The sequence below is a fragment of the Typopeltis vanoorti genome, chromosome 14 (genome assembly GCF_054136105.1).
Source record: "Typopeltis vanoorti isolate ZY-2024b chromosome 14, IOZ_Tvanoo_1.0, whole genome shotgun sequence".
In the NCBI taxonomy this organism is placed as follows: Eukaryota; Metazoa; Arthropoda; class Arachnida; order Uropygi; family Thelyphonidae; genus Typopeltis; species Typopeltis vanoorti.
In genome coordinates, this window is record NC_143562.1 from 70,969,681 (window position 1) to 70,994,871 (window position 25,191).

At 35.0% G+C, this 25,191-nt stretch overlaps 1 protein-coding gene across 1 annotated transcript in view; it reads left to right on the forward strand.

Annotated features, from left to right (window-relative positions):
* The window catches only part of LOC150099607 (uncharacterized), a 28,131-nt gene extending 7,669 nt beyond the window's left edge, over positions 1-20,462 (forward strand). The window contains exons 2-6 of the mRNA XM_090403347.1: positions 3,945-4,000; positions 10,354-10,461; positions 12,942-12,974; positions 19,565-19,600; positions 20,369-20,462. Coding sequence (XP_090259473.1) covers positions 3,945-4,000; positions 10,354-10,461; positions 12,942-12,974; positions 19,565-19,600; positions 20,369-20,416 — 281 coding nt within the window. The 3' untranslated portion in view covers positions 20,417-20,462. The remainder of the gene's footprint in view (positions 1-3,944; positions 4,001-10,353; positions 10,462-12,941; positions 12,975-19,564; positions 19,601-20,368) is intronic.
* The last annotated feature ends 4,729 nt before the right edge of the window (positions 20,463-25,191 follow it).

A 25,191-nucleotide genomic window follows, 5' to 3' on the forward strand; every position in this document is an offset into this window, starting at 1 on the left:
TCCGATAAATAAGATCACTGACGGAATTTATGTTTACAACAATAGCAGTAAACATCATCTTTTTCATTGCTCAGTAATTAGTGCACCTGTTGCAAGACATCCTTCGGTGTTTTAAAATATCCTTGACTGAACAGTAACCATGTTCTTGTACATAGAGTTAACTTCCTTATTGTGTTAGTTTCCATGATCAGATGTATGTACATTCACAATGCAGCCAAGTGCCGGTAGCTGTATAGCTCTAAAAAATCGCAGCTAATACTAGTACAGCGCTATCATATGCACCAAAAAGATAAGTTATTTTCTTCAACTCTAGCCTCTGAGGAGCTTGAAAAAATCCAACAAAACACTGACTTAATATATCGTTCAAATTTTCAATTGCACTTCTATAATAGAGATTAGTAGAAAACAGTAAAATTTACTAGAAGTGGCCATGTTCTTTCACTTGGGCTGACTTCAGCTCGACGTTCTAAATTAACTCAAAAATATTTCATCCATTATTAAGTTATTTGGCACATACAGAATGTACTTGATGTATTTATTAAATAGTTGCTACTTAAATATATCACTGCATTTATATAGAGTGTAGATCTATCAAGGGGCAGAAAATTTTCATAAAGATGTGCGAAAAGACGACGCTGCTCACTATAGGGTTGAATGGATTTGAAAACGTTCCACTGTTGCCTGTAGGACGATTTTCGGATTACGCGTTTTTCAAAACATCTCTATTAATAACGAAAGATAGATTGAATATTTGAATGGGTGAAATTCCCATAAAAATTTCATATAAGCTTACTCTCAGCTTGTATACCTACTGAAGCATTTCATTTCAGTGCATCATACGTGTGAAAGGTCTAATATCTATCAACCTTTATCAACTAATTTTATTTATGTTCATAAAATATCAGCTTCTTTTATCTAAATGAGTGTTTGAACATTGTGTTTACTTTAAGGATGAAACTGTTCATCGAAAGTCAGTTTACCGAATGACAATTCATCGAAAAATCAATTCGTCGAATAAACAATTAATCGAACAACAATTTAAGAAGCGGCGATTAATCGAAAACGCAGTCTATGAAATAAACAATTCGTCGAACGAGAGTTCATCGCTCGACATCACAAATGCAATTGATCGAAAAAAACAATTCATCTATAATTTTTCGATGAATTCTTTCATAATTCATCGAAAGATGCATTTTCTTGAAAACTATCCTTTTAAAGTGTTCGGAAAGGATTCCTAACGTCATCCAACATGTAGACAACATATGTAGACGGCCATTAAGACGTTAAAAGTAATTTATATTTTGTTTTTTTACATCTAATTATATGAAGAGCCAAAGGCTTCAATTCGGCGACATGAACTTAAGTTAAGGAATATTACATCCCATATTGTTTTTTAGCCGAATAAGAAACTCAAAGAGTTTCATGCCGAATATAGAAACTATATAATTCGGCGATTCCAAGCGTAAGCAAATATCTGGATAGAGCAGCACCTGACCCATTTGGTAATGCAAGCTGAGGCAACTCATAGTAACGGTGGAGCAAGCCCCGATCACTATTCTTGGTATTTACCCCATAATATGAACTTAGCTCCTAGGAGCTGTATTACTGTTCTACATTATGAGAGAAGGTCACTATACAGACCGGTTTCAACCTTTATGTATAGGTGAAGCGGGTTCTAAAAATAAGACGATCCCGAAAGATCGCCCAACTCAGCGTTGTTCCACTCAGTGACAGGTCACCCTATCACCAAGAAGAACTTCTCAGCATTGGCTCTACCCAGTGGCAGGCTCACCCACCACCAAGCAGAGCCATAATCTCAGCGGTGGCCCCTCTCAGAGACAGGCTAAAACCTACCTCCAAGCGGAGCCTCTCAAAGCCAGATCCGCCCCGCACCGGTCTCCACCCTCATTGGGGTCTCATCAATGAGTAGGTAGACCTACTTAATATCAAGTTTGTAGCGAACAGAACTAACATCTATTATTTATTATTAATTTCTATCCAGGTATAATTTATTACTAATTATACCTGGATAATGCAAAACCTGAACTTTACGATATAAACTTAAATAAGTTCATGTCGCCGAATTGAAGTCTTTGGCTCTTCATATAATTAGTAATTTATTAGGACACCTTCTTGGCAATTCTCATAGAAGGGATGTAAGTTCTCTTCGCTACAAACTTAGTATTAACTAGGTCTACCTGCTCACTGATGAGACCTCAATAAAGGTTGAATTTGGCTAAGAAACAATATGGGATGTAATATCCCTTAACTTAAATAAGTTCATATCGCCGAATTTAATCCTTCGGCTCTTCACATTATTAGTAATTTACTGAGATTATGGTTCTGCTTGGTGGTGGGGGTGAGCCTGCCACTGGGTAGATCGAATGCTGAGGAGTTCTTCTCGGTGATAGGGTGAGCCTGTCACTTAATGGAACAACGCTAAGTTGGGCGATCTTTCGGGATCGTCTTATTTTTAGAGCCCGCTTCACCTATACATAAGGTCGAAACCGGTCTGATTAGTAACCTTCTCTCATAATGTAGAAGAGTAATATAGCTCCTAGGAGCTAAGTTCACATTATGGGTAAATACCATGAATAGTGATCGGGGCTTGCTCCAGCCTTACTATGAGTTGCCTCAGCTTGCACTACCAAATGGGTCATTTATTTGCTTACGCTTGGAATCGCGAAAATTTATATAATTTCTATATTCGGCATGAAACTCTTTGAGTTTCTTATTCGGCTAAGAAACAATATGGGATGTAATATCCCTTAACTGAAATAAGTTTTTTACATCATTATTTGGAAGCATACCTGATACTTCATTATATAGAAAGTAATTTATCTCGATGAAAAAAAGTTCCTTCTAACTAATATATTCACAGCTACAATAATCACATTAAGATGAAAAGTGACAAATTTTAATGTAGCTCTCAAGTATAAGTTTTGATTAAATTTCATATAGCGGAATTATTAATAACATTTCGAAATTTCTTTACCAAAGTTTTAAATTAAAGTGATCCTGTAAAAAAAAATAAACCAAATCGCACAGGCGTCTTTTGCGTTTCAAAAATACTGACGTTTGTGCATATTCCGCTAAGTCATAGAGTTATTGTGATATAAAATGTTGAAAAGTTTTCCCTTTGTAGCCACGACTTTGAATTGAAACCTTTACATAGTTTCCCTTTGTAAAAGTTCAACTACCAAATTCGAGTAAATTTCATCCCACATTACTTTGTGTGTGTGTGTGTGTGTGTGTGTGTGTGTGTGTGTGTGTGTGTGTGTGTGTGTGTGTGTGTGTGTGTGTGTGTGTGTGTGTGTGTGTGTGTGTGTGTGTGTGTGTGTGTGTGTGTGTGTGTGTGTGCGTGCGTGCGTGCGTGCATGCGTGTGCGGACGTCACCATACTACCACTATTACTACTAATAATAATGGAGGCTTAATAGTGCATAAGTTTTTTACATCATATATATATAAAAGCAATTCGTAGGAAACCAACAGTTCATCGAAAAATGAATTATAAGACATGTGAGGTGAAGTGTATTTAACAAATAAACCTATATATATATATATGATGATATATATATATATATATATGATATATGATGATCTATATATATATATATGATATATGATGATCTATATATATATATGATATATGATGATATATATATATATATATATATATATATAGGTTTATTTGTTAAATACACTTCACCTCACATGTCTTATAATTCATTTTTCGATGAACTGTTGGTTTCCTACGAATTGCTTTTCGATACTTTGTGCTTATGATTAATTGCTTTTTCAGGAACTGCCTTTCGATTAACTGTTGTTGAATTTTTATATTAAATGTTTTTTTATTTTGATAAATTGTCTTTCGACGAATTGTTTTCTGTGAATGTTTGGATACTATGGTTGTCAATAATAAAATTCCTCATTTTGCTTTAGACAATACAGATCTGAAATCACGATTCGCTGGTTGTTTCAATTTACTGACTGGAGCGGTAAGTATTAAAATACTTTTAATTATGCAGCACTTTAATAGGACTTTCTGAAGGCTCTTCCATATTAAGAGCAAATACGTCACTGCCCTATTTTCCAATATATCCTAAGTTTCTATTTTTTTGTATGATAATTGCCGACCTCTTTCGCCGAGTAGTTAGCGTATCCGCTGTCCAGCCAAAAGCTGTGGATGTGAATTCCGCCGTGAGCATGGATGTTTGTGATTGTCTGTGAAATTACTGGTGGTGGTGGTGGTGATGGTTGTGGGCAGTAGATGGCCATGGTGTAAATGACGATGGTGGCTGAGATTCGCTATATTTGGTGGATAGAGTGAGTGGTGGAGACGGAGAGGTGTAGAGTAGGACTTCCTTCGATGAGTCTTTATACTCATTGAGGTGTCACGTAATAATAATAATAATAATAATAATAATAATAATAATAATACTTTCTTCCTGCCATTTTCCCGTTTACGTATATATACCAGAATGGGGATTGGGAAATCAGTGATTGTATATTGTGATGGATCACTGTTAAAATAATGAAAGAATGCCCATAATTTATATGGTCTGCTTGGTGGCGTAGTGCCTAATGGTTGTGCGAAATTGTCCTCCGTTATAATTAGTTTTAATTAGTAATCTTATTTAAAAATGTAGGATAGTAATTCCTGAAGTGTAGCCTGTAACGTGTTCTACCAGGTAATGTAATGCATAGCTCTATGAATGTAAACCTCTTCAAGCAGCATGAAAAATTGCCTATCCAAATTGCTGTCCGTCAATGGTCGCGATAGGGTTAGTATAAAAAATGGGTATGTAGAACAAAGAAGAGGATTAACTTAGCACTAAACTCTATCTAACATAGACCGCTTTCAAATGAAGACTTCAAAGAATTAGCCGAACAATTAAGTCAACATCCAGAAGAAGAGAAAGAAAACGAAGAAGGTCCTCTGATATAAAAACGGCCGATTTACAGCGTATTCTTGCAAGCATAGAGACATTGACTGATGAATTCTGCGAAATGGATCACGATTGGGAACGGAGTGCGAACGTAAAAAGGCGTGAAATCGCATCTATTCGACCTTACACTGAACTCCTTACAGATATAAAAAGAAAATCTAGGTAGTTAACACTGGATATTTAAAAAAAAATGCAGGTGATCCGAAACCAGGAACTTCAACATAGAAATATGTAATATCTTTTCGGAGTTTTATATTTTTTTGTATATAATTTTGTGTTGTTTTCGTTATTAATAATTTTATTTTAACAAATTTATATGTATGTATTATCAAAGCTCTAAATATAATAATGTTACACATACTTCATGTGCATATTTTTTGACTACGCGGAACATAACTTTGTACCTCCCATTATAATTGGGTTCGTTTTACGCCGATTCAACTTAGCCCGTTTTTTTCAGGAACGGAAGTGAGGCGTAAATGGACCGAGGGTACAGCACAGAGCGAGCACAACCGAAAACATCTCCTACTCAACAATTGAATACAGAGTATTGAAGAATAACTTGAGCACTGTCTCTTTGGAAGAGATAACGATGGAAACAAATATATATTGATACCTCATTTCACAAATTTTTTGACATATTAAACAGTAAAATATAAGACTCAAATTTTGCAAGATTCAATTAAGTTAAAATAATAGACAAAATGAAAGAAACTAAGCCCTTGATTACCAAGGAAATCAGACGCTACGTTAAACTTAGAGTTAAAGTGTATAAGAAGTTTAAAAATACCTGCACAATCAATATTATGAACAGAGTATCGAGTACTATAGAAATCCAATACACCGTAGATTAAAAGAAAATAAAAATGAATACTACAGAAATGAATTCCTAAAATGCCAAGGAAACTCCCGAAAACAATGGAAGCTTGTGAATAAAATAATCGCAAAATTATACCAAAACATACCCTTACCACACATAAATATATCAATAGAAATATAGAAAATGGAAACAGAGGTTAGTTGAAGAATTCAATGATCACTTTGCCACGGTTTGTGAAGGCATTCTGAAAAATGCTAAACCCACCCCTCCGAACTGCACTCCCAAGAGATAACTCCATATATCCTTTCACCACTTGTGAAAACGAAATCAAAAGTGTCATAGCTAGCTTAAAAACAACCAAAACTTCAGGATACGATGGTATTAACATTACCATTGTTAAAAATGCCAAATGTACATTATGGAAACACTAAAGTACATTTTAAACTTATCACTGATGACAGTCACGCTTACATCGGATTTTAAAAAGGCCGTAGTCGTACCGATTTACAAAAAGGGAAAAATAAGGAAATACTTGAAAAATGACAGACCGATCTCTCTTCTACAGATCTTTTCGAAAATATAAGAGAAAATGATAAAAATTAGATCGTGTTTCAAGTAAAACGTTAGCACAGAACATGCTTTTCTGAACTTTGGAAGCACAATTTACATCTCCATAGAAGAATATGAACTAATGTTAGTTCATATTCATTAGCACTATTTTAGATCTACGTAAAGCTTTTGACACCGTATCACAAGAAAGTCTAATAAAAATACACACTAAAAATCACAGGAGTACGACGTTCTGTCCAAAACTGTTTCAAGAATTACTTAAATGCTAGATCACAAACTGTAAAAATGAACAACAGCTATAGCGGCTCCAAAATGGTAGACAGTGGTCGTAAGACAAGGATCTGTCTTACTATAGGACCAGTTTTATTTAGTATTTATATCAATGATTTCTGTAATCTTTAAATAAACAGTATAATAAATGCTTTTGCAGCTGAAACCGTCCTAATTTTATCTATATACACAGCTGAATAAATACAAACTATAGTGAATGCTGATCTTTTAAAAACAAGAAATGAGTTACAGCCAAATAAACTCAGTCTGGTCTAAAAAACTAAATATTTAAATTTTATTTTTCGAAATTCAACAAGTAAAATGAACTTCACTGCAAAATTAATTTTGTATGATTGGAATTGCAGGACAAATTCAAATTGCAACTATTCGGAAATGGAAAAAGTCAGTGTAATAACTTACTTGGGATTAAAAATTATTAGTAATTTATGTTGGAAACCGCACATCACCGATGTCGTAAATAAAGTAAGTATTATGATAAACAGAATATGTTTAACATAATGCTTACTTTACTACCTAAACAGATTCTTAAATTTAATATGTTAAAAATATTATACTCGGCATGGATTGAAAGCTCACTACAATATGATATTTTAAGTTAGGGATGAAACCTCTAGTTTCGACTCAGAATAAAGTAATTCAAACCTTAACCAGAAACAAATACGAGGATACTACAATCTCCAAATAAATACACCTTACTAAACATACTACCCCTTAGATATTTATAGGCTTATAGGGTACTGCTATTCATAAATTAAAAAATAAATAAAAATAATAAAAAACGATAATGAATACGTAAATATAGAACATGATTCTTTCGTTAGTAGACATGAGTGCCTAAAATATATAGTTCTTAAAGCAAATAAAGAAGCAATACACAAACATTATACTTATTTAGCGACAAAAATATTCAACACACTACCTTTAACAATAAGAAATGAAACTAACCTAAACAAATACAAAACACACTAATAAAAGAATATTTATTTTCCCCACAGAAATCAGGAAGCTCTGTTCAGAATAATTGAATAAATGATTAGTTTCTGTACATTTGTATTATGAGATTCAGTTTTTGAAGCGTAAAATGTAAAAAAATAAATAAATAAATGCTATTTAACTATTTTGTTTTATTTTGTTCCAAAATTTAATTAATGTTACACAACTTTTTCTGTACATATTAGCATGCCTCCTTTGATTTTATTATGTTATTATATTTATATTATATGCATGTACATATGTGTATATAATTATGAAGCATTTCATAACTTTTTATGACTTTATGCATATCGTAACCTCGACGAACTGTTACTTTTAGGTTATATTTAGGATTGTTCAAAATTTTGTATTTTAAGATGAAGCTTAGAATAAATAAAACGTTCAGCATGAGTGCAATAGTATGTACTTTTACACGAAAATACAAGAATAGGTTCAAGGAATGTGCGCTTCCTTCAATTTAAACATGAAGTTATTAAGAGACCCAAGAATCAATGATTTTATGAAATACAGATGATGCGAAGAGTTAAGCCCATTGTCCAACTCTTCGCATTGAGGATGCATATACCCTGAATGCAAGCATTGTTTTATCGTTCCTTCATAAATTGAATAAAATATGTAAAATTAAAAACAAAAAAGGTTTTTGGTTGTTATTCTTGACGGTTTTTGCTACCTTCTGAACTTGCAGCTCCTAATCATTGCCTTCATTGCTTAGAGAGTTTATGACAGCACTACTGTGTAAGAATGATCAATGGGAAGATGACTTTGATCTGAGATTGGACTGAACATTAGATATTGTGACTGGCAAGTGTGAGAAGGGGATTATGCAAATGAGGAGGAGAAGAAATGAGTGACGTGAGGAAAGAGTGAAAATGGGAGAACGTTAAGAGTTTACAGGAGCGAGGGAAAGAGAGAGATGACAGGTTACAGATGATGAAATTTATTTTCGGAATTTGTTTTACATCGACCTTGTTTCCATGCTGTATGAGGAATATAATAAAATGAATACGTGATGAAGAATTGGCGTTATTTCAGGAATACATGTCTTGAGCACTCTAAGTTGGATTCTTTTAGCAGCCACTACCTTTTTCGAGCCCAATTGTTGTAACATTCTTCTGATGTTCTTGGGGAAACAGGAGGGGTTCGATGTAATTCTAGATAAAGAAAGGAATTTTTTTTTGTCTTGGTAACCGTTCAAAGATTGGAAGAGAAAAATGAAGCGAGGAACCCAACCTTTTCTTTAGTTTATGATACAATGCTGTTATTCGGATGAAAAAGAGGAGAAATTGCAGATGGATAAAGTTTATCCTAACAGCTGGCGACTGATTTGAATGCATGGCTTCCACTGAAAAAAGCCGCTAGTTTTCGCCATTTTCCCTGTCGAAGGCAAACATCGCCTTTATATTATAGTTTTACAAGTTTTGTTGCCGACAGATATGAAGGCTAAGAACAATTTTTTTTTTTTTTTTTTTTTGTTTGTTTGTTTTTTTTACAAGTTACTTACAGTAGGCTGTTTTCTTTTTTTTTTTGGAACGTCTTGGCACACTTCTCCGAAAACTATGGCATAGATATACGGGGAAAGATTTGAAAAGAGTGAGAAATGAAAGCGTACATTTCAACATGGATTATTTCTCAGAGAAGATAATAAGAATGCCTGTATCTAAATTATGAAACCAGTTTTTTCTAAACATGGAAAGGAGGGGTATACGTCACCTAAATCCTCCCACTGGCTTTGTCGTAGTGCCACCAAATTATTACAGGTGATGAACATGAATGGCTGATAGATGCTCCATTCATCTGAGGTCTTGAATGAGATTGTGATCGAAGTCATTAGGCGAAACAGTCACGGAATATAGAGTAAAGAGCATAATCAGGAATTCTGGTAAGAAGGTGAATGATCAACTTTAGGTAAGTGTTTAGAGTAAAAATCTCTGACTCTATTCAGCATGATTAGTGAAAGTAGAGAATGGGCATCAGTTACAGATGGTATCACTAAGCGAGATTAATTTTTATTTTATTGTTTCCGAATTTGGCAGAATGAAATCGATCTTGAAAGACAGGAACTCAAAGAGGCCCAAAAACTGAGAGAACAGCAAATGCAGCATATAGACAATGAAGGTCAAGGAACGGTAGATTCTAGATTAGCCTAATCGTTTGGAAAGGAATACCGAATCGCAAAGAGGCAAAAGCATCTGCAAGGTTTTTGAAAGGAATCATTCTGTTTGTAATTTGAACAGTTAAGTTGGATTATGGTTGTTGTTGTGTTGGTGGTGGTGGTCGTAGAGATTTGGGGTCGGTAAAAAACAGAACGCATGCTCTGGACATCCGTAAGTCACAATTCACATCATTGAATGTAGCTTGAAAACCAGATATGGTGGTAGTTGAAATGGATGTTCTCATGTAAGAAATTTGTTTTGCTTGATTTTTAAGTTTTTTTTTAATTTTTTTATTTTTTTGGAAGGGAAGGTTAACTGGTTTTAGAGAGGTTTATTTTTAAGTTATCAGCAGTGATATTATTATTATTTTTAGATTTAATGCCATTCATGATTTATGATTCTAGACTCAGTTGTAAAACTACGATCATTCTCTATTCATTCCAAATAACATAGTTTTGTCCATTCTTCAAACTTGTTTTTAACTCACGATAAATTGCATATTCCTATTAAGATTTCGAGTAAACCTTTTCTTGAAAATAATTTTGAATTTTTATTACATAAGTGGTGTTTTTCAGGCGAATGACACTGCACAACATTGCGCAGCTCGTTTTTACCCGGATGAAGAAAATAAGGCAATGGCATACGTAAACGGATTTTGCAATGAAGACTGCTATCATGTGCTGGTAAGTTCTTTAATCCAAACAAATTTGTGCAGTATAGAAAAAATTGATGCGTATGAGATTATTCATGAGGTTATTTTCATGTTTTCTTAAGCTGAGATTCACTTCGAAAATATAAAATAAAATATTAAAATAATTCGAATTGTGTTTTCGTCAGACAGTTCTGAGGAGGATTCTAAATTTAATCTCTGACCAGGTGATGTCTGTTTTAGAGTGATGGTACAACTATGGCCTTTTAAATATATATATATATATATATATATATATATATATATATATTTAAATTGTTAACACAATTAACATTTCACTTACTTAGAGATAAATAAAGAAAATTAACTGTTTACTCACAGTAAAGAAATACGTCTGAGTCCAATAGTAGTTTGAATCCAGAACGCGGTCGTCGTTTGCTATTTGGTATAATTGTAAGGGCACAAGGGACTTTGAACCTGAATACCAAAATTAATTCAGGATCTAAGTTTGGAATCAGGTTCAGGCCAGACTCAAAATGCGCACTCGGTTTTTTTCAACAACTGCAACCAGGAGAAGCATAAGCAGCAGTAGACCGCTGGCATTGGCACTCATCGCTAATTCAGTGCAGGTAATAATCAAGAATTGGAGATGGACATCGATTTGCTTTTACTAATATAAATCAAAGTGGATGTCCTCTTATTATCACTTGCCCTAAGCTATAACTAAATTTGCTCATAGCGAATGAGTGAATCAGTGAATCAGTGAATGCGTAAACTCGTTGCTGCCAATTTGTCAGCTGATTTTTTATCCATGGCCCGATTAACCGTCAAAAATTAATGGGTGAGAGGTGACCTGAACACAACCTGTAAGGTATACACAACATATGCTTTGGCTAAATGTATGACCTTCCGAAGTGGGTAATAAAAGTTAGGTAGCGTGATTTTGATTATAGCTAGTTATAGAAAGAGAAGGAGAGATTGAGAGAGGTATTGTTTTACCTCAGTTTGATTTCCTAATTATTTGTTAGCAGCAGGGATCCTTTTCATACCCTTCTGCTTCACGGGCTTCCCCGTCTCTGGAAGGGTTAAGTATTTTTGTTGGTAGAAGGATGTATTTCTGAAGAGATGAATATTTCTTATTAGTGTAGATAAGTGAGCATTTGATTTCACATTCTTTCGAATATTGTATCTAGCTGCTCGTGTGTTATATGGGATGAAAGAAATATCTATGAGATAGTGTTGTGTTTAGTTAGGTGATGTCTGCGCGGTTAGCCTAATGACTTTGCGCTTCGCAACCATATGCCTGGAGAAGGAGTGTACTAGGTTCGATTTACGTAGACGACGTTAGGAGCTTAAGGATCTTTCTCAGCCATAACCAAATTAGCCGGTCTTGTGGACAACAAGGTTTTTTCCCCTAGTTTATTTGGGGTTTTTCATCCCACAAGAAGGCAAACCGGACCCGTGAACACACAGGCTACAGTCAAAAAGTATATACTTAATCCCTGATTGGGAGAGTTCAACCAGTCTTCAGGGGCGGTCGACCACACGAATAAATAAAAGCTTCAGTGATTAAAGAAGGTATCATTTTTTTTTTTTTTTGTTTTGCTGTGGCGGCTTTTTTGACGCCGAAAGCATGTTCTTTGGTTTCTGCATTTTTTAGAAGAATTTCTTGCTTGTCTTCTTTGAGCTACCAAATCGCTTTTACTTTTTTTCCATTTCCTACTTGAAATTCGTGTTACTTATTCTGTAACCTTACGAAAATTGACAGTAGAACTCGCACTATATCTATGAACAACATTGAGTGCTAAGTTTATCGAACATGAAAGAGTGGTGATTGTCTGCCTTACACTCTGTTCTGGATAACAATTAAAAATCACTGATAGTCTTTACCCAACTATTCCGTGATTGGCTAAGGCTAAGGATGTAGGTTAGCTACCCACTAGTGTTCATAAACATTTAAATAGGGATAGATGACCTCTTCTACTCATTTTGGAGAATAAAACGTCCTTAGTTAGCGGATTTATTTATATTTATTTTATTATATAAGTATATTCTAATAGTATGCCTGTTTAAAATCATAGCTACGCTATATTATTCTGTAAGGACGTGTAGGATATATGGTGTTTTCTCATTTTCAGTAGTACTGCCTCCGATATGGAAATACCAATGGATTTTTGTAAGAAAATAAACAGACAAAAATCGAAATCTTTCTTTGAATTGTTGGCTTCAAAAAGAAATGTGCTTTTAATTTTATTTACGTATTATTGTCAAATAAATAAATAAATAATAAATGAAAACATTAAAACATATTTGAACCTTGTCATTTAAATGTTTTTTTTCCAGTAATATATTTGTAAACAAAGATAACTGCATTTTCTAAACATGTATCATCTGTGCTGCTACTCAAATTAACATTTGTTTTTAAGTGTTTTATTAATTAAAAACCGGAAGTATTACAAACACATGAGTAACAAGTTTTTATTTGCAAAAAATGCATTTTTCTGTTATTTATAGGTTGAACGTTGCGCTTATTCTAAAGTACGAGAGGTAAGAATGAATTTCTTTATTTTTATAAATATTTCTATAAATTATATAAACCTCAAAGATGAAGCACTAAGGCCTGTGTGTAGTTCAGTGGAAATAGCCAGTGCTTTAACAGCATTAGCCATTTGAAGAAAGAGCATTCTAAGATCAATTCAATCGTCAATAAAAGATAATTTCACTAAATCATTCTCCGACTGGTTGCCGAATTACTTGAACTCTGCCATTGGCAAGTGGGATTTTTTCTAGGGTTTTGGACTGTTTTTGTCGTAAAAAAGATAAGAAAAGGATCTCGACCATAGAACCAACACGATTTCAAACAATTAAAATGTAGTGTTAGGAATAGAGATCACAAGATGGCGCCACCTGTTAGCCGTCTCTATACACCGGATGTGATGTATGATTTGTGATAGTCTTCAGCTGGCTGCATCTGATTGGCAACCGGTGGCAATTAAACTGCTCTCTGTCAGTCACCAAAAGTTAGGACTAAAAATGCATCTCCAGCTCACTATAGGAAAAGAGAATACATGCATTTAAGTTTTTTTTCATGAAATAATCATTTCAAAAAAGAGTTAATCATCCGGAAACACTTCATTATTACTGAAGCAATTTCTGTTTAGATGCACAGAAATACATATTCTATATGCTGTATTACATAAAGAAAACTTCGTTCCATATTTCTATTATTCTTCAGAAATTTTCATTTGGCTATTTGTAGCTTTATCTGAAATTGAATATTGCATTGTTCTTTTCGTTGTCCTTTTTCTGTTTCCTTTTTTTTTTTAGTTTCTGTTATATAGTGGTATTGTAATAATGTAAATTTCCAATATACATTCAAAATTTACAGATGCAACAAAAATACAGCAGAAGAATTTTACAGCACAATGAATTACCCGGATAATGTGCTCTTTCCTTAGTTTTTTTTTAAATAATAATATAACAATACTAGAATGTTTAGTTCTGTAACTGGAAAAATGATTGCCAACGACATCGACATATCAGGGTTACTGCTCCTACATTCGATATTCTACATTGTACAAGATTCGTTAAAGGAACTTATGTCTCTTTCAGTGCAATGAACCATTACAAACTGAAGATGCCAGTGTACATGAGTTGAAAGAAAATTGACTTATTGGCACAAATGCTTCTCCATCTGGACTCAGTAGAGAATACCTGATTACTACACAAAATCCGAGTATAACCCCAGGTTTATTCAAAAACTCTATGTATAGATTGATCATATTTATTACAAAATGATTTCAATACATCACTCATAATATGATTTTCATTTTGAGAATGAACCTGGAAAGATGGAAAGTGAGATCAGAAATAATATATGAGACTCTGAAAACAATGTGTCAGGGAAATTTTGAGATACGTAAAGTGAAGGAAGCATCCACTCTGAAAGATTCTGAAACACATGAAATTTATTCTGTCTTTGTATAAGATTTTCATACTTCAGAATAAGTTTCAGAACGTAGTCAGAATTTTGGAGAATATATTAATAACGAAGTTTTTGATTGGCTTATTGAATATATCTATAATTCGTAATATCTGAACAATATCTGTTTTTAAGATGAAAAGCCAAACGGCTATTTTTTTTCTGGCGAGGTTGATCAGTTAAGGGGATAAAAATCCCTTATTGTTATTCAGCCAGTAAGCGAAACTAGATCGAAAACTACGATCTGAACGTTTCAAGCGGACGAACTGTCAGCGTGTCCAAGCGTAAGTGACCACTTGGTAGTGCCACACCAGGGCAACTCGCTGCAAAGGTGGAGCAAGATCCCTCACTGTTCTTCATATTTTCTCATAATGTAAAAACACACAGCTCCTAGGAGATATAGTACGGTTTTACATTATGAGGAGAGGTCACTACCCAGACCGGTTTCAACCTTTTTTGAGGTCTCATCAGTGAGTAGCTAGACCTAGAATATCAGAGTTTAAGTGAAAAGAACTTACATACTTTTGTTATACGATTGCCAGAAAGTTATGTCACTATATTATAGCATATAAGGGTAGTATATAGTATATATTATAGTATATTATAGTATATAGTATATAACAATAAGGGATTTTTATCCCCTTAACTGAACAATATCTGTTTTTATTCCATCTATGAACTCTTCTATTGTTTCTTAGAAGGTATGAAGTAATCTGCAGTATTACAATATTTTTTTTTTAATTTTTCTTTTTCAGATTTAATTTAGTTATTCTTCTTTCTTTACGCAATCTGGTACAGATTGCGTTCAAGTGATATGTACGTTCAAGGTACATATCCCTTGAACGTACTTGTTATATATCATTCCAAAGTTCAGGCATCAAAAACCTGAAATGTGAAAAGGCAGCTGAAGTAGATGATATTCGACCAGAAATACACAACTATGGAGTCATAAAATTTTGCAGTGGCTACACTGAATATTTCACAGGGCTTGGTCATGAGATCAAATTCCAGATAATTTAATACAGGTCTCGCCGGTCCTGTACAAAAAGAGGAACAAAGACGAATGGAATTAAAGAGAAATTTTTCTCGCTGAGTGTTCCTGGTAAGATTTTTGATAGTATACGTGACAATAGGCTACGATAAAGTGTATAAAGAAAGCTAGGAAAAGACCAAGCTGAGATTATTCTAAATAAGGGTCGTGTGCATCAGATTTTCTCTTCAAAACAAGACAGTTCGGAGATCATGGGAATAAAAAAGCGTCTGTTTTTTACACTCTGACGATCTGAGAAATGCATATGAGAAGGTTTTAAGAGAAAAGCCATTCAAGACGCTACATTTATATTTTGTAAATAGAACATTACATCGAGCAATATGTAACGTTCTTCTGGGATGTTTGTCCACGCGCTGTCACAAATGGCATCGCACGATTGTTGCAAATTGGATGACGGCACGTCGCTGCCGCGAATTGCTTATTTACCTCATGTTAAAGACGCTTTATTGGGTTGAGATCTGGGAAATGAGCTGGCAACTGTTTTAAAGGACACTATTTCCTTTATGTTCCTTGAATCACTTAACATGCTGCGTGCGTTTAGCCGCATGGTGCATTGTCCAGCTGGAAGTACCCAGCTGGACAATTAGTAAATTCTAGCTGTGAATGGGTGAACATGATGAGCACCGATGATAAGATGGGCGTTGTCATTTAGGAGGTGGTCAGCTGTTATGAGAGGGGGCACATGATGTGTACCAAATAAACAATTATCACACCATTACCCCTGCGATAGCAGTCTGATCTGTAGCTACTTGGCAGGAAGGGTCCATGGCCTCATATTTTCCAGTCCTATTCTAGTTTTACCATCAGCATTTTACACTGCAAACCGAGAATCGGTAGACATTTTGCCAATTATCAGCTGTTCAGTGATGTGATCACGTGCCTACTGACACTGCCTCTTCCTATTCTTAGCTGTCAACCTTCGAAGATGGGATGTTCGTTTACTCCTGTATCCCATTCTTGTCAGCGTGCTACGAACCGTGAGCTCCTCGATATGTTCTGATCAACCCTATTGTGCTGAGCTGTGATTTCAGATGAGCCCTTCCTGTCACGTGTCATAATCCTTGTCATTCTTCTCTGATTTCATGCATCGATGAGCTGTTTCGGTCTAAGGACTGTCTGTGGCTTGACGTTGTCGGGTTATTAACGCACTGCCTGCAATTAGGCATTAAGCACTGTCGTGCATGAAAAGCCCATAACGGTGGAAGTTTGTGAGATACCAACACCAGCAAATTTTGCACCAATAATCATACGACGCTCAAAGTCACTTAACATTTTATTGATTTTAATACATCAAACACATAAAACGGAACCGTGAAATGTCTGTCGGACGGTTCTGTTTCATGTGTTTTAAAGAAACAACGTCTTATATGATCCTATCCTCAATCGAAAAAAATTTAATTATTGAATCCCTGTACTATATAATTCTTTGCTCTAACTTTCAAATTCATCTACATTGTGGCTGTTGTTATTATTATTATTAATTAGGCAAATACATTTATTTATTTAAACAAATAATCAAACCAATTAATATGAGAGTTAATTAACACATAAATACATAAATAATAACTTTATACCAGTCATGTAGTAACAGTTACATGTACTATATTTGATTCCCTTTCGATGAAGGAACAGAAAAGTACAATTATTTCAGTAGAATTCATTATTTTCCAATTATTCATTCTACTGTCTTTGTAGTAAGGTAATTTATTTCGAAACGAATTACAAATTAACAGTACATCGCATGAAAAAATAAACTAAACTTATAAACACATATTCAACAATGCATCATGTTTTCAAGATGGGATTTGCCTTTACTTAATTAGTACTTAACTTAACTAGTAGTTCTCGTCTTCACGAGTTAATTCCGTAATATATCCAATGCACGTAAAAGCGGGAATTTATTTTCCGGAGGCACAGTAAAAAACGTCCGCGCGGTTAGCCTAGTGGCTATGCGCTTCGCAACCATATGCCTGGGTTTATTTAAATAAACAAATGTCATTTAGACCAATCCAAATTAATAACGGCGATAAGTACCAAGATAAAGGACTGTTTCCTCCAATCGCGTGTACGTGCTCGCCCTGACATAACTTTTGCACAAAGGGAAAAAAGGCGCCAACTCCGAAGACAGCTAGAAGAAAAACGCCAAAATGGAGACAACAGCTGGACCACAGACTACAAACAAACCAAACTAGTGCAAAAACCTATGCAGTGCCTGCATACTAAACGTGCAAAACACTTGCGGTCAAAGCCATGCCTACAAACCCTTGCATATCCACTACACCACCATCCGTGGTCTCAACTGCAACCTTAATAGTGTCCACTATCATCTGCAGGCAACCAAATCCCACCTACCCTTCTTAACACAAACTCCAATTTCACCTTCCCCCACCACTATTTACCTCAACCATCCAAACTATACACTATTCAACTCCTTTTGACCCAAGGCTGGTGTGTGTGTGTGTGTGTGTGTGTGTGTGTGTGTGTGTGTGTGTGTGTGTGTGTGTGTGTGTGTGTGTGTGTGTGTGTGTGTGTGTGTGTGTGTGTGTGTGTGTGTGTGTGTGTGTGTGTGCATATATCCGCTTCGGCATACCCTTCCAGAGAGCACCTAACCTAGAATTGTCCAACTTTGACCTTCTTTGGTTAAAAATATCCCTCCCCCACTCAGTCAAATTCATTTGCTGTCTCTATCGCTCTCATAATACCACCAAACACTCCGAGCTCTTTAATTTCCTCTCCTCGAAAGTTGATTTTCTCCAGTCCCACTCTCCTAATAGAAACAACCTCCTAGATGATTTTAATGGCCATAACACCAACTGGCTTTCCTCTTCCAGTTGTACAGATCCTGCAGGCAGATATGCTGAAATATTTGCCACCACCAACGACCTTACACAAATGTTTCACAAGGAGACCAGAATATCAGATAACCCAAATCACTCCCCAAATAGCCTAGATCTTTTCCTTACCAATGGCGCTTACAAATATACAGTGAATGTAGTGGTGACCCCCCCCTGGGTAATTCTGACCACAACCTAGTGCTCATCGCCTTCCCCCATGCAACAACGCTTACACAGCCACACCTGCACAAAAGTAGTTTGTCATTATAATAGTGCCAAATGGAACAGCCTCCGAGACTACTATGGTTCATTCTCATGGTTGGACGATTGTTTGCCGTCTTAATCCAAATATATGCACCGAATATCACCAGAGTAATTCTCACTGGCATGAAAATATGTATTCCCACACTACTCAGACCTGCCGTCCCATGACTAAACCCTGGTTCTCCAAAAAATGTGCCAAAGCTGTACAATTGAAAAATCAGACATACCACAACTGGCTTGAATGAAGAACTCCATCCTCATTCAATTCCTGTACTGAAGCCCGAAAAAGATGCAAGAAGATTATCAATACTTCCAAAACAGAATCTGAACGGGCAAAAAGAAGGAAACTTGCAACCTGTCCTAGCGGCAATCATGCCTTTTGGTCTCTTGCCAAAGCAATTGGTCGCAACTTTTGCCTTACACTACTCCCATTCCATATCATACCCAGATGGCTCACATTTCATAGAACTGAGTCTGGCAGATTGCCAAGAATAGTCAATGCTGAAGGGGAGAAAGAAATAAAGGATGTACGAATTGGTCACCAACACGCGAGATCACGTGCTTTATACGTATATTTTTCCTACCGTTATACAAGCAAAATAGTTACTACTTTAAAAATTACAATGTTAATAAAAGAAAAGTTAATTTTCCGACGTGTAATAATAAACAACTCATCCAAAAAGAGGGATTTATTACCCTATTGTCGGAATGGATTCTCGTTCTTCTGACAGGCGCACAAGTGTCGAAGTGTCTCGCATCTGTGGGGCTACGGTACTCTCGTTGTTTGAAATGCAATATTTATGATTGCATAGCATTTATTTATCGCAATTGAATTATTTTCGTTGTTTGATACTAGGAAAAAAGAACTCATAAACCCAAGAACTCATAAAGCGAGAAATGTCTATATTTAAAACTAAATTACAGTATTTACTTTTTTTTTCGGTACATATCTCTGTGATTCCATGAATTAGTCTAATACTTTATGTTTATGTTTCTTTAATTTCAGGAAAATCTATGGAATTCCCCTCAATCTGATTATGGAGTAAGTATTTCAATTGGTTTTAAATTTAATCAAAATACTATTAAGACACACACACACACACACACACACACACACACACACACTGGCATGCACATTAAATCATACTGCTTCTGTGTTCTAAAAATGGGTACTACCGAAGTCATTGAAATTAATAACTGTGTAATAAGTAAAATATTAACGAACGAACATAATTATGCCACCATTTAGAAATGCAGTAATCACCAAATTTGAACTGCCATGGATGCGCTTTACAGGAATTCTTCAAGAGAAAAATCAAGAGCTACTTTTTTTTAATCTCGCTTCCATCCACATTGAAAACTTATATTCACACCATGGGCTAAGGAATATGCCGATATTTTCCACCATTGTTTTAATTTTTTTTAAACAAAAGATGTATAGAGTATTAGACAAAGCACGTTTGCATTTGTATTAATTTCAAGTAACTTCTCGTGATGCACTCATTTATTTTATTTTTTATCGACAGCTATGAATCTCTTAAAGTTTACGGCTGAATAATTGAAATTATAATTCAGCTATGCAATTCAGAAGTTACATGACGTAGGGAATAAGTATAAATTATGACGCACCTATCTTACAAACATGGACAAATACTTATTTACAAATCTTAGATTAAATTTAAAAGAATAAAACCAGTTCATTGGTTATTTAATATGGAATTATCTGGACAATTTTATTTTGGCTTTCGTTTTAATTCAAACAATTAAATTATTAATAAAATAATAGAAAAACTATATTTTGCTTTTACAGGAATGCCTCTCGAAGTTATCGAACCAACCAGAAAATACTCCTCAGTAATAACTACAGATTCATCATTTGAAGATGCAACTATTCTCGGAATATGACTAATATAACCTTGACTAAATATTGCATAGTAATGCAATATTCAAAGTGCGCTTTCTATAACATATGGGTTTACAAAAATTTTTAAAAATAAAGATTTGTTTACTAATTTCAAAGGTGTTATTTATTTTTTAATAAAAAAAATTAAAACTTAATTTTGTAGGAATACTTCTGAAAGTGATCCATGCATCACATATCAAATATTTTAAAACGTAGATGGTGCTCTACAAACTAACTTTTCAAAAAGTTAATTTGTAGAGCATCCTACTTTCTTGGCTGAAACATTTCATCCAAGAAAGTAGGAGAGAATCGTATTATATAGAAACAGTATAATAACCAAAATTATTGGATCCGAATTTGATCCAAAACTCGGTATAAGATCCAGCATTATTTAACACGTTCATTGCCAATCACGCGACATCGCGCGATGCGAGTTCTCACTAAACGGCCGATCACGCGTTATCGCGTTGACGTCGCTAACTAAATAAAAATAAAAATAAAAAAAAATGGCCACCACACGAAATTCCAATTTTCAGCTTGGCAATGAAAGTGTTAAAAGCCAAATATATATAAAAACTTTGAATGCTTTTCGATATTTTGAACAGAGAGCTTATTGCGAATTTTCTACATATATTCGGCTTTGAAATAAGGACTGATCTTTAATATGTCCAATTTCTAAATAATTAACATCATTTTTTAAGAATTATAGGTCGAATATAGAAAGAACGGGAATACCATTTACATATATTTACGGTCCACATCAATTGAGAAAAATATATAGAACATAATAATGAGCGATATTTTACTGACCCACAGCAATTTTTTTATTCTATTTGGCATAATGCTCTTTGGAAAATTCTGTAAGATTTCTGAGTAGACAACAAAATTATACGACAGATTGACTCTCTTTACTCGTCTTCTGAAATGATGGTTCAAATCAACGGGAATTATAGCACATTCCGTTTCCAATGGAGCGTTGAGTGATAATACAGGAAGGCAAATCATCAATGTTATTTAACTGCTTCCTCGAATATGTTGTAAATGAAGTCCTGGATAATTGTGATATTGGCCTGACGGTAGGAGAAAGAAGAAGAATAGAACATCTAAAGTTCGCTGATGATATCGATGTTCTTCCCACAAAGAAATCATATCTTCAGGAAATTACAACTGAATTAGATTATACTCTTAAAAATATGACTTAACTACAAGTACCTACAAATCAAAAACAAAGACAATCTGTGTTTCTGACCAAGAAGGAAGCGCATAGGAGAAAAACAAAAAATAAATAAAACTCCTGCTGAGAATACACCTATAGAAGTTGATCAGTTTAGATACCTAGGCAACGTGTGTAATGAACACAGAAGATAAGATAATACATTAGAACAAAAATTTCTAAAGCAAAAACAGTTATGTGTCTCCAAAAACTAAAAGCTTTATGGAGACACATAACTAGTTAAAAATTACAAACTGATTATGACTTACAGAAACACGCATTAATTCAGTATTTTTACACAGAAGTGAAAGTTGGACCCTCCTAAAAGAATAAGAAAAACCTCTGCTAGCATTTGGACATATCACTAGATCGAATGATCTGCCTAGAATTGCAAGTTCTTGAAGGACTTATTCGAGAAACTCGAAAAACAGGCAGACCAGGAATGACCAGAATAGATACTATTAAAAAAATGAAGAAATATTTTTACAGAACAGAAAGCAAAGTGTCATTCAAGTACTGAATGGAAGATTTCTGTGATGAATATTCCCTAATATATACTCTACGGTACTTCTGAGGCTATAGGATGAAAAGGAAGAAGATGACAATGTCGGAAATAAAGCCTTCAGCCCTATGGCTCTTTCTTCGATACATTACTTCTTTATGTTAGAATTAAAACGATAGTTATAACTGCTGAATGTTTTTTTGCTTGCTTAATGATATTATTATGCTTGTAAAAATGTTACATTCTATTATCATCAAAACGCAGCTATGTGTAGAGAAATGCAGAATATATTTCATCCAAAGTAGCATGGATATCATCAAAGCAAAAAGAGAAGTTAAGTTAACAACTTTGAGAATGTGATTAGCAAAATGAGTCACTTTTTTTTTCAAAAATCGATTTCCTTGGAAACATTATGAAACACCAAGAAGCAGTCAGTTTTACTTGTCGGCATATGTTGTTCAAAGAGATTTATGTTTCGAACAACGACAGATAGACCTATCTCCATCTTCACCCTTGACTGACTATTTTATGAACAGCTAAAAATCAAAATTGAAGGTTCAGTTTTAGCTCTGTATAACTAAAAAATCATTTTGTAACTAATGGCTATATGAAACTACCATCAACAAAATTATTATTATTATTATTATTTTATTATACTGACATCTCAATGGAGTCAGACAGAAGATTCATCGCGGATGATCCATTATTCACACAATATCTATCATACCTCCCCTTAACCACATTCACTGACGAAGCACTCAAAAATCACCTTTCCCAAAAACTCCAATTCATCACCCTCCAAGCAAAAAATCTAGTTGCAACATCCTTACGAACCATACTCTTACACAATTTCCCCAGGAGATCCTTTGTTCTCTCCCTTCTTATCATGTATTTAAAAAGTCATCAGTGTCAATCCTATAAAACCTTTTTAGTAACTTATAATGTTCTATCATGCCTCCTCTTTATTGCCCACCAGCTAGTTTTTTTAAAGCCACAGAATGTCAATCTGTTCTCATAGGGAGAACATTACATAGATCTGACACAATTATTGTCACTTACTTCTGGATACCATTCACATTTCTTCATCGTTAGAGTAACCGGGTGTCCAGATCTGTCAGCAGTAGTCCATGTGTGACCGTAATAAATTATATAAGGGAACAATAACCTTTTTATCCCTGCTTGTTAGTGTGTATACTTCAATAACTACATAATCCGATGTGCTGTTTTGGTTACCTTCGCAATATGCTCTCCTAATTCCTTGTCCACAAGCACACCGAAGACGCAGACCTCATCAGCTTCCTGCAGTTCAGTTTCATCAACATAATACACAGCTTGTGATCTCCTTCCAAATTCCATCACTATAAACTTGGCCACATTAAACTGCAGCCATCTACTTTTGCCCATACTGCTGTTCTACATAAGTCTTTCCCAAGATCTCTTACATCACACTCATTTGCCATTCCTCTTCCAAGTTTTGCATCATCAGGAAATAACAACTGAATATTTCCCGTCAGACCATTTCCTATATTATTCATGTACAAATTAAACAGAGGACCAAGCACTGCGTTCTTTGTTACACCACTGATCATTAGGCTTCCTCTGGACACAACTCTTCCATAAACCACTCATTGATATCCCTCAACCACCCGCTAAACTAATTCACCAGGTTCGTGTCCATACACATCTGCTCCAATTTGTGCAGCCGAGGTCTATGTGGAATGTTGTCAAATGTTATTGCTGAGTCTAGAAATACAGGGTGTTCGGGATAAATTTGACATATTTATAATTAATTATATTTTTCCGTAAGTTACATGTATTAACACACACTTCTCTTCATTTAAAAGTTTGGACCCTTCTTCATTCACATACAAGATGTCAGAAAGGATGGATAGCTGGAACCCACCTGAATCATGGAAGAGAATAACTTGTATCATGATGATTCGTGCCCGCCATCAAAATAAGGATATTACGACTGCTGCCCAATGCTCCCTGAATACAGTAAAAACAATCAGGCATGAACTAGAGACTTGCAATGGTGACTACGAGGATGTAGCAAGAAGAAAGATCCCTAGCAGACGATCTGATTGCGTTCGTACAGCAGAATTCCTCGCAAATCTGCAGGAACAGGTGTTGAAGAACCCTGGCATTGGAATTCGGGCTTTGTTCGTGGAGTTGCTAACTGTAGTCAAGCCCTGGATAACAAGGGTAGGCAATGGTAGGCCGTATGTATGGCAGCAGGATTCGGCCCCTTGCCACACCTCTGGGAAAAGTCAAAAATGGTTGTCTGAAAATTTCTACGACTTCACCAGTCCAAATGTTTGGCCTCCAAACTCCCCAGACCTTAACCCCATGGATTATTTTGTATGGGGCGCAGTTGAAAAAGACACCAATCGCACTTCCAGTAATACAAAAGCCCAGTTAATGGATAAAATTAAAACAGTTTTTGCGGCCCTTCCCAGGGAGACTGTAGCATCAGCTTGTTCGAGGTTCCGAAGCAGAATTGAAGCTGTGATCGATGCTAATGGTGGTTATTTTGAGTAAATCTTGTTGGTAGTATTGTAATTAACTCTTCCTGTAATGTTTTTTGTCAATTCATTAAATTTAATAGATACAAAGAAGATTTTCTTTTTCCTTACGAAACTGTCAAATTTATCCCGAACACCCTGTATATACAGTATATATATAATCTTACAAAAAGAATTAAAGACAGATGAACAACCATGTTCAAGGACATGAGCTAAAATTTCAGCTCACGCCCTTGAGCTGGGAAACATATCCCAGAAATCAACAAGGCCATAATCATAGACAAACAAGACAACGAAACAATGCTTGGAATATCCGAAACTATTGCCATAAAATGCGATGAAAATTCAATCAACGTCCACCGCCCCTACCTAATTTCCGAATGTTGGATGATCCAGAACTTACAAATTAAGCCACCACGCCTCCGGCCATTTAGCGACAACAAATGCCTTATTTGGCAGATTCAACTTCAGTCATGACATTGTCCTACAC